The sequence below is a fragment of the Sarcophilus harrisii genome, chromosome 3 (assembly GCF_902635505.1).
Source record: "Sarcophilus harrisii chromosome 3, mSarHar1.11, whole genome shotgun sequence".
Classification (NCBI taxonomy): Eukaryota; Metazoa; Chordata; class Mammalia; order Dasyuromorphia; family Dasyuridae; genus Sarcophilus; species Sarcophilus harrisii.
In genome coordinates, this window is record NC_045428.1 from 446396121 (window position 1) to 446411895 (window position 15775).

Genomic DNA, 15775 nt, shown 5'->3' on the forward strand with positions numbered 1-15775 from the left:
TAACATTCATATACCATAACTTATTTAGCCATTCTCCAATGATGGGCATCTTACTCAATTTCCAGTTCTTTGTCATTAAAAAAAGGCTGGTACATTTTTGCACATGTGGGTCCCTTTTCCTTTTTTAAAGATCTCTTTGGAATATAGGTCCAGTAGAGACAATGCTGGATAAAAGGGCATGCACAGTTTGATAGCCCTTTAGGCATAGTTCCATATTATTCTTCAAAATGATTGGATCATTTCACAACTCCTCCAACAATGCTTTAGTGTCCCAGTTTTCTCACATCCCCTCCAGCATTTATCATTATCTTTTTCTGTCCTCTTAGCCAGTCTGAGAGGTATGCAGTGATACAAAATAGAAATCCTTATATTCTCTCTAAAATTCATCCTTCTTTTTAATCTCTGTTACAATGAAGCGTGCCACCATCATCCTTTTCCAGGATTGTAAGTTTGCAATTATTCTTCACTTCACAATTTCTTTTGCCCTACATGTGCAGACATTTGCCAGATTTCTTAAAAATTCTCACAATATTTCTTATTCATACTCTTTGAATATTCCTTATACAATCATTGGTCTTCATCATCTGTTTCTAGTAGTCTAATTTGTTTTCCACATTTAGATCTATGTATATAAAACTTTAATGAGAGAGTGATCACATTGGAAATGAGATGTTCTGCCTGTTGGTCACTGACAAGAGATATCAGTGATGAGATGCTTCAGTTCTACAATTTTCTTCATATTTTGCCAAAAGAATTGGATTTGGAGTCGTAATATTATTAGAGGTTTGAGTTTGCCAGAACTTGAACAGGCCACATCTTATTTATTTTCAGTTTTTTCTTTTTCTTCAAAGAGGGTGATACTTTGATTATCTTTGTATGTTTTTGAGGAAAATAATTTTGAAACATTCAAGTGCTATTGTTTTAAACTTGTTTTCCTTAATTTATTTGTAAATTGTTTTGCTTAAATACTTGTTTATCTTTTTTTTTTCTTGTATTTAGGTTTTTTTTCTTTTGTTTTGTAGTCATACTAAATAGAAGCATAAGATGAACTCAACAATATGACTGATTCAAAGATGCTTTTAATTGAGTTGTTTTTAAAATACTGGTTAAACCTTAGAGTACAATAAAAATACTATCTGCTGTGCTTAGTAATCATTCAACAAACATTATTAATTGCCTTAAACATGCCAGGGATTGTGCTAGATGCTAAGGACACAAAGATTGCCTTCAAAGTGGTTGTATTCTCTCAGAAGAAAACAAGGGAGAAGGAATGATAACTTGAACTAAGAAAGAGCTCTGGTAGAAAGCAGAGCTTGATTGAGAGCTGAGATCTGAAGGAAAGTGGAGATTCTGAGAGCAATGATATGGTTAGAGAATACAATCCCGGGGAGGCGGGTAGTTGTTATGGTTTCTTCTCTCTCTCTTGATAATAGCTTTTTATTTTCAAAATACATACGAAGATAGTGTTCAACATTCATGTGCTTTGTTCTTTGTAGTGAAGAGGACTAAAAGGACAGCATGTTATTGGGTTCAATGTGTTCAGTGTGTTCAGCTGTGGATGATTATATTAATATAAGTTTGAAAGGTTTTATCACACGTCTGCTACAACTCGTCTGTGTTTGGAAGGGAGATGTCTAATTTTGTTCATCTTGGGTTCCTTTTGGGCAACTGCTTTGCTCCTAAGAACATAGCATCTTCTTTGATGGTGGGGTATATCATGCTAAACAACTCTATGCCAATGTTTCCCATGTCTCATAACCATTATCAAAGCTCTTTAGAGATATCTTGAGAGTTCTGTTAAATTCTCACTATCATGTGAATTCTGTCTTGTGTGACTTCTCCAAAAAATAGTCATTTAGACAAATTTATGTTTGGCATTCAAACAGTGAGGCCAGCTTATCAAAGTTGTACTGTCTGCAGAAGGATTTGAATGCTTGGCAGTTTCAATTTGAGAAAAGACCTCAATGTTCAGCACCTTTACTTGCCAAGTGATTTTCAGAATCTTCCTAAGACAATTCAAATGGAAGTGGTTCTCCTCTGGTGCTGTTACATTGTTCAGTTCTCTTGTGAGATATGGGGATAGCCAGATAGGAGAGGGAATGCTATTTCTGAATAAAAGGTTATTTTTTTCTAAGAGATAACAATAAAATTGCCATTTTGACTACACCATAGTGTGTGAAGGGAAATAATATATATTAAGGCCAAAAAGGTAGATTAGCTGTAGGTCATCTCTGGTATTAAATTCCACAGGAGTTTGCATTTTACCCTAAGGCAACTGAAGCTCAAGAAAGAAAGGGCAAAATGCCCCAGTATCTTTGTCAGGAAATCCCAAATTTGATCATCAAAAGTTGGTTCTGCAACAACAAATAAAAAATATTAGTAAATGAATTAGAGGTTACTTTATGCTTTTATAATCATCAGTACAGACTTTTTTTTTTTTAGTTCTCAGTGCAGAGAAAAATTTTATGTTTATATGAGTGAAATTCCTAATTCTGAAAGTTCCTCATTGATGTGAATGCTTTGAATTTCCCTATTTTGAGGAAAATCATTTTTGTTTTCATGAATTAATACCGTTAAAGGATTATGAATAAGATAGACTTGTTTTTTTCAAACCATTCTTTTAGAACATTTGAAATTGTATAGGTTATTTTTATAATTAAACATTTTGTGTTATACTTAGTAAACATCTAAAATAAAAATTGAAAACCAGGGTACTATTTGAGTAAATTTTGAGTTCTTGTGGATAATTTATATAATTAATTGAAAGTTGCAAATTTTTAATGATCAGGTTACCAAATGCTAACATGGAGATGGTAACTTCTCCAGTGTATATCTCCTTCTGCCAGCATTAATTAGATGGAAATTCCCTATATCTTCAAGTCCCACTGAAGAATCAGATAGCCCAATACAAATTAATCTGGCTGGTTATATTTCAGTCCTTTGGTTCACAGCAGCACAGATACCCAAATTTCTGCATATCTACCAAGCTCACCCTATCTAGGATCCCATCACAGTGTAGGCAGAATCAGGGAGGCATGAGGCAAACAGATAGCTTGAAGGATTGCTGAATTTCAAGGTTAAATAAATTTGTCTTGAGCCAGGTTTATTTATACCAAATCATTCTTCTGTATTAAATTATCTCATCATTTGAGATGATATTTTTTTCCATTTATATTGAAAAATCTTGATTAAGTGTGAAATTGTCCTAGATATGATGGTATTTTATATGTAAGAAAAAAAATTAAAAGTTTTATAAGTTTTGTATTTATATGTCTTGCATTTTAGCCTGTATTCCTTCCTTGCTTATAATAAATAAATTTTTTTGCAACAAAAGTTTATCCAAACCAGTTAAGACATTTAAAAAAAAAATCTTGATTTTTATGTAATATTGTATCTTCCCACCTTTGCAAAGGTTGGGATTGGGGGAAGATAACTTCTTAAATTTCTGCAAACAAGTATTATTGTGTGCCAAGTACTTGAGATGGAAAAGTAAAATATAATTCCCTGTCCTTGGAGATATAAGCAACTAGTTACACACACATGCACACACAATGTCTCTGTCGTTCCCTCTTCCCCCCCCCTCCCCCCCCCTTTTCCTCCATCTCTCCTCCTCTCAAAGGCTAGGCATTAGAATCTATTGAGACAGGAAGAAGGAACCAGGAATTACAAAAGAAGATGGATATAATCAATGTATAGATGGATTGGGGTTGGAAATGGATACAGAAGAAAAGATTTAAGTGTCTGAGATCATTGCAAAAGACCTCCTAGAATAGGTTGGGTGAGTTGAATCTTGAAGAAAGTTAGGGAAACTTAAGTCATAGATGGAAGGGAGACATTCCTAGTTTGGAGGCCAAGAGTAGTACCAAGGCATGAAAATTGGAAATAGGTTGTGATGTTGGAGAAAATACAAGCAGGTCAGCATTAGTTTGATTAAGATATGGAGAAAAAAGGAAACTACAAGAATTCATATCTGTTCTTTTGGAGCCAAACTTCTTGTTTATTATTTCACAAGTTTCATGTTCAGTTTTTTTATAATGGTGGCTGTTCTTTCTATTTAACTTTTTCTGTTACATTTGTATACCAGGGTTTATTTTGCTGTACCCCACTTGATAGGCATCTACTTTGTTTCCATTTCCTTGCTACCATAAAAAATGCTACTATAAATATTTTGGTGATTATGGAATCTTTCTGTTAATGACCTTAAACTATATTAACATTTAATTTGGAATCGGGTTATAAACATTTTTAATCAGTTTATTTACATGATTTGAATAGTTTTCTAAAATGATTCTATTAATTTACAACTCCACCAATAATATATTAATGTAGCTGTTTTTGAGAGTCCCTCCAAAATCAAGTATTTTATCTTTATCTGTACTATGTTTGCCAATTGTGAAGTAAAATCCCAGAATTTGTTTTACATTGCCTTGTTAATGATTTGAAGCATCTTTATGTTGTTAATAGTTTGTACTTTAAAAATTGTTTATATTCTTTGATCACTTCATTATTGGGAAAAGACTTGAATTTATTTGTGTTATGTGTCTTGATTATCAAGTCCTTATGAGAGAGGCTTGTTGATTAAGTTGTTGGGTTTTTTTGTTTTGTTTTGTTTTATTTTTTTAGTTGATTATTATAAAATTGGGATTTAACTGTCAAGATTGCAAAAAAAATATTAGTAGTTAAGGTAAGTTTAATGAATCTGGTCACAAAGATGAATATTAAAAAAAACTTTTCATTCAGGATAGTAGGATAGTTTTCAGTGACAAGGACAATTTGATTGCATGGTATATGACCTTTTCTGGAAGTGATGAACACTGGTCTATCATATATTCATCATATCATATCATATATATATCATATATATACTGGGACCATATATTTATATTTAGCACCATTTCTAGTGTTAAGGAATTTTACAAAGGAAATAGACTATTAATTGATGAAAAGGTTCTTATGGAAGGCTTACTAAGATGATAATTTTGGAATTATTGTCATTTTTCTTGGTTTATTTTTATATTTGAGATGAATTAAAAAGTAATCATTGCTTTTGTGGGTAATGGATTTTTTTCATCTTATTCTCCCAACTTGCTGTCTTGGGTTAGGTTACTAAATTAATGAGTAGGAATTATTTAAATCACTTGATATAAATTAGAAATTAATTTAAAATAATATTTCTGGGCCTATTTATATATGAAAGTAAAATAAAAGGAATTGAACTTGAAAGAATTTTAGGAAATCATCTGGCCCTTCCTGTTATTCTTATGATTTGATAAAAAAAAATTATATGCAAGATGAATGTGATTGAATCTTAAAGCTGATTAAAGAAGAAATTTGATGTAACTTTAAATATCGGAGAGAAAAATTTACTGAAGAATTTCTGGTAAGCTTTTACCGAGTTTCTCTTTTGTGCAGAGCATGATACTGAGAAAAATGGAGTAAGACTGAAGTTTGTATCATACCAATGTTTTTAAAAATTCTAGTTGCTGATTCTAGTTCTTTTGAATTGAGTAAACTGACTTCACACAGTTTTTATTGAATTAACCATCAACTCTTGACCACCATACACAATTGATGAGATAATTTTAAAATGAATATTTTCTAGATCTTATGAGGCGCCAGGAAGAATTGAGACGTTTGGAAGAACTTCGAAATCAAGAGCTTCAGAAACGCAAGCAAATACAGTTGAGGTAAGTGGTGATCTTTTTTTCAAAAAATGAATTCCTACTTTAGCTTGAACTATATAAAATCTGCTTGCAAAATTTGGGGAAAGTAATGGATAAAGTAATTGTGTAGATAGTAGTGACAGCTGCTCTTTAATTTGCTGGCTTAAAAGAAATGAAAAATAAATGATGAGGATGAAATTCTCAACATCTCTTCATATTTCTAAATTGAGTAATTTCCAAAATCTTTGAATTAAGAGTGTAAAACTGCTTTCTAAGACTTCAAAATACCAAAGGAACATTGCTTTTTAATATCACTACACTATTTATTTGAAAGATGTAAAGAGATTTGAACATTTTAGCTTTGCAAAGAAAGTGGGAAAGATTGCATTTGGTTGAATTTAATACACATTTCTTTTTAATGGTGACAGAAATAAGTAATCACTGTAGTATCCTAGAAGTTTCCATGGGCAGCTGTGATTTAAGATTGAATATGTTAAGTACAACTGGTGATGGGGAAAATGTTTTGAGAGATAAGGAAGAAAGATTACTTCAGTCTTAGAGGAAAGTGAGAAGTGATTTTTTTTTTTTTTAATGAGAGAAAGGAAGTAATTAAGCAAAGGCATAAAGGTATGGAAAGTATAGCTCTTGTTTATTTCATTTTGATCAGTGTGAAGTTCTTAAGAGTATCAAGATGGAAGTTTAGTCTCTAAGTAACTTTAAGCTACATTTGCTTGCTATATTTACTTTTTTTAAATTTTTTTTATTTAATAGCCTTTTATTTACAGGATATATACATGGGTAACTTTACAGCATTAACAATTGCCAAACCTCTTGTTCCAATTTTTCACCTCTTACCCCCCTCCACCCCCTCCCCTAGATGGCAGGATGACTAGTAGATGTTAAATATATTAAAATATAAATTAGATACACAATAAGTATACCTGACCAAAACATTATTTTGCTGTACAAAAAGAATCAGACTCTGAAATATTGTACAATTAGCTTGTGAAGGAAATCAAAAATGCAGGTGTGCATAAATATAGGGATTGGGAATTCAATGTAATGGTTTTTAGTCATCTCCCAGAGTTCTTTTTCTGGGCATAGCTAGTTCAGTTCATTACTGCTCCATTAGAAATGATTTGGTTGATCTCGTTGCTGAGGATGGCCTGATCCATCAGAACTGGTCATCATCTAGTATTGTTGTTGAAGTATATAATGATCTCCTGGTCCTGCTCATTTCACTCAGCATCAGTTCGTGTAAGTCTCTCCAGGCCTTTCAAATCATCCTGTTGGTCATTTCTTACAGAACAGTAATATTCCATAATTTTCATATACCACAATTTATTCAACCATTCTCCAACTGATGGACATCCATTCAGTTTCCAGTTTCTAGCCACTACAAAAAGGGCTGCCACAAACATTCGTGCACATACAGGTCCCTTTCCCTTCTTTATAATCTCTTTGGGATATAATCCCAGTAGTAACACTGCTGGATCAAAGGGTATGCACAGTTTGATACCTTTTTGAGCATAGTTCCAAACTACTCTCCAAAATGGTTGGATTCGTTCACAACTCCACCAACAATGCATCAATGTCCCAGTTTTCCCACATCCCCTCCAACAATCATCATTATTTTTTCCTGTCATCTTTATATTTACTTTTGATCGCTGTGTTGCTATATGGTAATTCTTTGACTTTATCTTCTAGGTGCCTTTAGTCTTTTTCTATCTGTTCTCTTATTCATGTCATGTACTGTAAAATATTTGAAACATTATTTTAATAACTGGTTGATGACTTCCATAATATGCTCATTATGTAGATACGTCTTGAGTAGAAAGCAAGTTTAAACACATATTTGGTGGAAATTTTTAGCTGATTGCTGTTATGAAGGAAGAAGACATACTGTACTATGTCATAGTATTTTATGCACCTCTTTGCTGAATTTTCTCCATGTGTTATTATTTGAGTGATTTTCTTTACTTGATGTGATAGTTCTTACCATTCACATTAGTGACCCTAGTCCAATACCTTTCTGCTTTCTTTTTTAAATGATACGATTTTGTCGTTTGTAGGGATGACAACATAGGATATCAATGAGCATAAATATAGAGTAATTTAAAAAAAAAAACACACGATAATATCAATAGGTTCCAGTGACAAAAGAAAACAAGCTTTTTTTTCTAAAAACCAAAAACCTAGAAAAGGACTATTTAAAATTATCAAAGTCAAATATCTCAAGACCAAGAACTAATATTATTTGGAATGGAAAAAATAGTGTTTCCAATTCAAGTAATTGAGGAAAAAATATTTGCTTTCCTTTTATTTTCCATACAACTAGAATTCCCTGCTAGTTGATAATGGGAAAAAGAGGAATGATGTGTAAATGTAGCATAAATTTTAGATATAAGGGAGAGGGAATAGTAACAATATTAAATTTGTTGCGAGTATTGGGGAATGAATGGTGGTCATAACAAAATAGAGGTTTTTGAGCAATTGAGAGTGGGTATATTCTCCATTCAATTGTAGTAATGTCATTGTCCTTAAAAGTAGAGAATCTATAAGTAGAATGTTATAGTTTCTTTGAGTGAACAGAATAAAGACATGTGTGCCAAGTAATAGACTTACATTGCTATGAAATAGAGCAGTTAAATGAAAATTAAATTATGAGATAGAATTAATACTAATAAGAGATTACTATGTTAATCCCTTTAGACATGAAGAAGAACACCGTCGTCGTGAAGAAGAGATGATACGTCATAGAGAACAAGAGGAACTTCGAAGACAACAAGAAGGATTTAAACCAAACTACTTGGAAAATGTAAGTAGAATACTAGTTAATTAAAAATGGTAATCTTCAACAGATAGAAGGATATACTTGAATTCCTATTCTGTTTCTTGATGGGTTTTTTCTTTATCGTTAGAGGAAGATTTTCTTTTCAGTGTTCTTATCAATGAAAAATACTTGTCTGAAAATGGTGTACCTGGATCCTGTATTCTACATTTCTTTTTGTAGTAGTTGAATTTATATTGTTTTACTGATTACTATAATAATTAGTGTTTTCTTTATGTAATTGTGCAGAGACTCTTTGCTGTCTGCTTTTTCTTATTAGTAGACATAACAAGGATGAAAAGTGCTTTTTTTGGGCTGTTCTATTTATCAATTTTTGGAGGTTTTTCTGTTACAAAATTTAATATGAATTTAAAGGCATTAAGTACATTGTTTTATATTTTGACTCCTTCAAACTACTACTTATATTTTAAAAATGAAATTACTCTATACATTGTTAATTTGATAGAAATAGATTTCAGAAGTTTTAAATTAAAGTAATGGCTGTATTATAGCTTGAAGAATTTGCTAATAGACTATAAATTTTGAATATTACTTAGGGTTCTTTTTGGCTAAGTATATATAGTTTATGTTTTAACAGTTTAGCTTCTTTACAAATCCTTATTCAGCTTGTGTTAACATTTTGATATTTTTTCAGGTTTTTTACTTTTAAAATACACAGCATCTATAAAAAGGGGAGCTTTTAAAATAGATAATTTGTTAGATTTTTAAATGTTTTTCTTTTTGGTACTGGTAAGGAGAAAACAAATATGTATAATTATGTGGTTAATTTTTAAAATTTTAAATAAAAGTAAAGATAATATTACACAAACTAGGAAATTACTTTTTTGTTAATTTGAAAAAATTACACTTTGGAAATGTGAGTCCAAAAAATTGAGTCAAACCTTCTAAAATAATCAGCAATAAACCATTTTAAATTTGGATTGGTATGTTATATGTCATTTTATCTTTGTGTTTTTATTGAATCCTTAAGGAAGGAATTTCAGACATGGTAACCTCAGTTAAGTGTGTATTTCCAGTGATAGTTTTGAGGGTATTGTTCAGCAGTTGGAAAGGATGTCAAAGCAGTATTTGAATGTTGTGTAAGAATAGAAAGCTTTGAATTAATGTTAACTTATTGAGCTTTAACCTAGCTCAATGTATTATGATTTTATGCTAATCTAAAATTTTCAAAATAATTGCATACTTTAGCAAATTAATTAATTAGCAATTTTTTGCTAATGTCAAGTGTTAGCAAATAATACCTCATTTCAAATGCAGTAACATTCTGATGTTTTGCTCAAACAATATAGTGAAGTGAGGAAATACCTTTACATTTTTAAAAATTATATTAAGATTGAAAATAAATTACTCTGAAGTATTACAATATAGTAATTTAAACTTTAAAAAATCTAACATTGTTTTAACTATCATCACTTGTTTTTAAAAAAGGAAATTTCTCAATGTAGACATTTAAAAGTCATTCTTTTCTAGAAATCATTCAGTTTACTGTTTTGCATTATTTATTAGCTTAGTTTTTCATTAGCATATATGCCTTGAATAGCATGTACACTTAAAAAAAAACTTTCAGAAACCTGTTCATTTTTTCCTCATATATTTTCTTAGATAAAATAATTTCATTTGTGGGTGTATATATAAATAATCGTGCATATTCAGTAATTGAAATGTATAAAAGACATTCCCATTAGTATTTTTTGATACTAAGTTTTTTGACTAAAACTATTTCCTGTAGTGTGTAATTACAGCTTAATTTTAATGGCATGTTATGATGTTAGAATTAACAAGAAATAATCATTAATTTTTTTCTGTGTTATTATTAAGAGTGAATATTTAATTGCATGTGTATCATTTTGGTGACTTTTCTTTTGTCTGGTGCCACTGTCTTTTGCGATAGCTAATAATAATTGGTAGAACTTCCAGATTTCTTACCAAAAAAAAAAAAAAAAAAAAAAAGAAAGTTAAACAATTTTTACATCTTCTGTTGACTTGTTAGAAGGAAAGAATTGCAAAGAATTTTGAAAGCTTTTGCTTTTTAAAACTTAGAAAATAGGCTTTCTTGTGTTTTCTTAATTTCTTCATTGTTTAGTTTTAAAAGGAGAGGAACCAAATGGTAAGTTCTCAGATTGAGTTAAAACATTCAGTTAGGTGTGTTTTTTTTTTTTTTTTTTAATTTAAGCCTCTTTTCTTTTTAAAAAGTTCATAACTTACTCCTATTATAAAGTAGGACTTTTATTTATATTAGTACTCTGTGGTGTGGAAATGTCTATAGATTGTTAGTTGTGGTTTTAAACTTTCTTCATTGCTTTTCAAAAAAATATAGAAGTAACTGAAACCTAAATTTCTTACAGGCACCATCCATCTCTGACTTGCTTAGTTTTTTCCTTTTGAGGTAATGAGGGGCAGTTAGAAAGCTCTCAAATTTTATTCTAGAAAAAAAATTTTTTTTGGTGGCCTCCAGTGTTTGGTCTTGAATAAAACCAATGTTTGATGTTTCAAAAACATTGTTTTGAAAGGTAGTCACAACTATTTTGAAGATTAATGAATTGAGGTCTCAAGGATAAGTAAAGACTTTGTTCTACTCCTAAGTTATAATAGATTTTTTAAAGTTTTCTTATGACCCAGGGGAAATGTCCAAAGTTTTATTTCTTGAATGTAAACATCTTTAAGGAATTACATGTAAAACATTTTCTCAATTTTTCTTGGACAAAAAAAAAATCTAGTTTTGATGGTACTCTGATCAGAATTTTTTCCTTATTTCATGTTATCTGACAAATTTTCACCACAGTAATGAGTTAATTGGATTTGTAATTAGATTTTATTAGGTTCATGTAATTTGCTTATTTTGCAGAAATACAGGCATTCTATAAGCGTAAGGTCTCTTAAAGAATGGCTTCCTGCTATGTTAATCTTGTGATGTACTAGCTATATTTTATGCTTGTTTATTTATACCTTGTGTGCTTGAAGCATTGAACTTATTTGCAAAGTGGTGATGTTAGGGTGGGGAAGGATGAATTATGGGAGGACATTATATGGGAAAGAGAAGGCATTTCAATCCTAGGAAATGAGTATTATTATATAATGCCCTTTTATTTGGCAAAAGTAATGTTCAAAAAAGCCATATTAACAAAAAAGATAATATTCTTGTAAATTCTTAGCATTTCTATATGACATGTCAGAATTATTTGGATGGAGCTATGGTGCTTCAATTATGAGGGGGTAGAGGGAAATAAGGATAGTGTTTTTGGCATGATAAAAACTTATGATGGAGATATTTCTATCATTTGTTTTTTAGTAGTGAAGAGAATATTGACTCATCTTCAATTTACTATTGCCTATGTTTTAAAGGTCAAATTTCTAGCCCTATTTGTATTGTTAAGAAATCCAAACCTTTTCTTAGTGCCCATATATACTACTCATCGTAAATCAAATATTACTTCATCTGAAATTATATTTTGAAGAAATTACTATGTTTATGTGGCCAGTTCACACTTTAAGTTAATAACTATTTTTATAAATCTTAGAATCTTAGCAATGGTCATCTTGGGAAAATTTGTTTAAACCTGGCTGGAAAATAATCTTTTATGTTCTATTAAGTCATAGAAGGTTCTCAAGAGCTAGTTAACTATAAGCAGGAATGAGTTGCACCTTTTTATTCTGCATTGTTAATTATTGCTTAGATAACTCATGTTAGAGACATTAATTCTTCAGTAATCTGATTTCATTGCTTCTGGCACAATTTCCCATCAACCCCATCTTGAGAAATTTCACTATTCCCCTACCACTCATTCCCATAAAAAATCCATCTCTTTATAGTTGATTCTTTTGGATTAGTGGAGTCTCTGGAATGATGGTGATCATGGAACAAAAGAGAATATAATTCAAATTCAGAGGCAGTATTTTTCTAAGGTTTTTTGTTGTCATAATAGACTCTTCAAGTAGGCTCAGTCTCTTCATCATTGTAATAGAGTTGGTGTGTTAGAAATGTTGTACAAAATTTTTAGGTGCATTTTCTCAGAAATTTCTCAGGTTATATATTAATTCAGAAATATTTAATATGCATATACCTTGATGCTATAAAAATTTAGTTAAGGGTAAGTACTTTTTTGATGGTTTGATTACTTATATATGAAACAATTAACTGGAGCAATTTTCCTTTGAATTTTTGACTAGGAAAAAATTTAAAAGGTATAGTGGTTGAGACATAACAATTTGACTTCAAATGTAATTTGCTAAAATGTTTTTGAGAACATCTTCACCTTTACTTTTTATAAATTTTATAACTTTTGAGAGTTGAGGACAATGGTAAAGCAATAGAATTGTTGTGTCAAAATTATTATTAGAAGTTCTTAACTAATAGTTTATTATGAGTTTCTTGCTCGATTTTATAATTTTTGGAAATGAACTTTAGTCATACATCTAAAATTTCAAAGTAGTTCTTGGAAATGAGATCAAAATGAGAAATTGAGCACCGAGTTTTAGTTGGTAATGTAATTAGTACCAATCTTTCTGTCTTAATAGTCACTGGGGATCCCAAGATTCTAGTCAAATGGCATTGTTGCATGTTGATTTTTTTTGGGGGGGGGGAGGAGAGGTGGGCAGGGTAGAAAAATAACGATGATGAGAATTAATTGCTTTGAATGGTTTTGGTCCTATGATCCCTCAGCCCCCTAGAAAGTGTTCTTTTTCTTGATGTACTTTTAAGTGTGTGTATATGTATTATATGTATGTGTGTGTATGTATATATATACATATATACATAGATAATACATATAGAATTCTTACAAAACAATTTGATCTCTCATAAAATGGCTTGTATATCTTAATGATTTTTTTAAAGAAAAAAAAAATCAGTATATTTAAATCCAAAATAATGAGTCAAAATAAATCCCCCCCAAAAATCAAATTTTTTACTGGTACACTGTGTGTTACTTATTTTTGAAATTCTAAATGATGTCATTTGTCTAATTATATACATTAACATAAACAGGATTTTTATTTAGTCTTAACAGGAGCTGTGAGAAAAGGACTTCTTTGACACACATAATTACCTCCTTTCAGGCAAGCGATGAATCATCAAATTTGTGAGAGGAGCTGTATTTGTTCCTATGGTCAGCAGTGATCTTAACCACTTTTAGTTTGGATTGGGCAATATGGTTGAAACCTTTATATTTGTGACTTTATTGTTTAAAATGTATGATTTCAAAACACCCAAAGAGCCTTTTTTCCCTACCTTTTTGGTACTACTGGTAATTTATTGAACTAGTCTTAATTTCATAGTAAGTTCTACATATTCAGGATTTAGGAAAACAAATGAATGTTCCCTGAAGATTGTGTGCTCATCACCAGAGAAGTAGATCTAAGAATATTTAAATTTTTGGAATGTTAACAAATTTGTTAAATGAAGGATATGTATATTGAAGAATAGGAAACTTTAGTTTGATTCAGGACTTGGTGATGAATTTGGGGACGCTTTCGGGAAGAAACCAAATAGCAACAATGGAAAATGTTCATTCTTCATATGATGTGTCAGAAAAAAGTCTAGTTAAAAGTCATTAGCTTCTACTTTCTACTTGATATTTGACTTGAGCTAGTGATTTAATGTCTCCTATTTTTCTTGAATCATTTTGTAAAATGAGGTGGTAAGAATAAATCATCTTCATTTCATTTTAGCTCTAAATTTTCTTAATCCTATTAAATAATGAACAGCACCAAATCTCACCTTGATAAGAAAATTAAAGGGATATACTTCCCATAGATATGGTGGGTACACATGGCTCATAAGGAATAATGTGCAATTGGAGCACCTTGAAGTAGATTCTGAATAAAGGAAAACAAATAATAATTTAGACATAAGCTGATTTTTAAAATTTAAATGAGTTTCTTAAAAGTTTCCTAAATTCTTATAAGTGGCAGCCAGGCTAGATGATGTTGATGATTAATTTTTTTATGCTATTTTAAAATTATCCATTTGATTCTCATGGTTAAAAATCTTTAAGGGTTAATTACTTGACCTCAAAAGATTATATTATCTTCTGTACTTTGTAAAGGAATTTATAATAGAAAAATAACTCGGGCATAATCATTACACTCCTGTATCTCCCATTCTGCTTCTAACCTTTTACCTTATGTATTCAGAATTTTCTCTTCTTCCACTCCATGGTAGGCCAAGATAACATTAAACAATTCTTATAAAAATCCTACTATGAAGCTATTCTCTTGATAATTTAAACGAAATCTATTGCACCTTTGCAGTTGGGGGTTAATTTCTTTTCTTCTACATGTATGTCTTGCAGGCTTTAAAAAGGATCAGGAAAATAGCATAGTATAATACAAAGATTGCTGTATGTAGTTGGACTCGGGCAGGGAGATTTGTGCCTACTGACATGTCATTTCTTTGTGACCATAGATATGTCAAATAATCACTTAACTGTTTTTCAATTGGGTCATCTGTGAAATGAGATTATAATAACCAGCCAACTACCTAGCTTATACTTTGTGTCAGGTATGTTAGGTATTTGGGATGCATTTACAAAGAATGGCATAATCCCTGTTCTTATAGAGCTTGAGAAAATAGATAAAATTCCTTGTAAACCTTGAAGTGATACAGATTAGTTACATATTAAAAACTGGTGAATATATTTCTTGAGCTTTTAATGACAAAATGGATCAGTTGTTTGGAATTATATTTTAAGACACACCAGTCAGACTAAAAGGATAGATAATAAATTTATATTTTACTTGAAAATAATGGTTGCATTAAAAGTGTCTTGATTTGTAACTTGACTATAAAACTAGAGCACAGAGAGTAAATTTTTCATCAAATTGAAAATGGTGTGATTAGCTTATTAGATTTTTAAAATCAAATTAACATCTTGGCTTGTTATCCCCTTAAATATGCCAGGAAATTAATTTAAAATGCCTGCTATAATAAATAATAAAATGTGTCTATTGTTATCCATTTAAATTTGTCAGGAAATTAAAATGCGTACTATAATAAAAAGTGTCTAGAATTTTAAAAATCAAGATAGAGAGCCTGATCAAATAAAATTACTAAGAAACATTTGTGTATTTGTTAAACTGAGGTACTAACTAATATTCTGGAAAAATAGGAACAAATTTGGGGTAGCTAGAGTAATTGAAGAGGTTTCATGAAAATGATTTAGATATTGAACTAAGAATCTTTTACAGAAATAGTGAGGAAGGTGAATTGGCAGTATTTGCAATGGCACAGAGGGAAAAAATAAATACAAACCATATTTTGAAG

General features: G+C 30.5%; 1 protein-coding gene across 1 annotated transcript in view; it reads left to right on the plus strand.

Annotated features, from left to right (window-relative positions):
• The window catches only part of PSPC1 (paraspeckle component 1), a 62216-nt gene that overhangs the window by 27338 nt on the left and 19103 nt on the right, over positions 1-15775 (plus strand). The window contains 2 exon segments of the mRNA XM_031960836.1: positions 5603-5687; positions 8376-8481. Coding sequence (XP_031816696.1) covers positions 5603-5687; positions 8376-8481 — 191 coding nt within the window.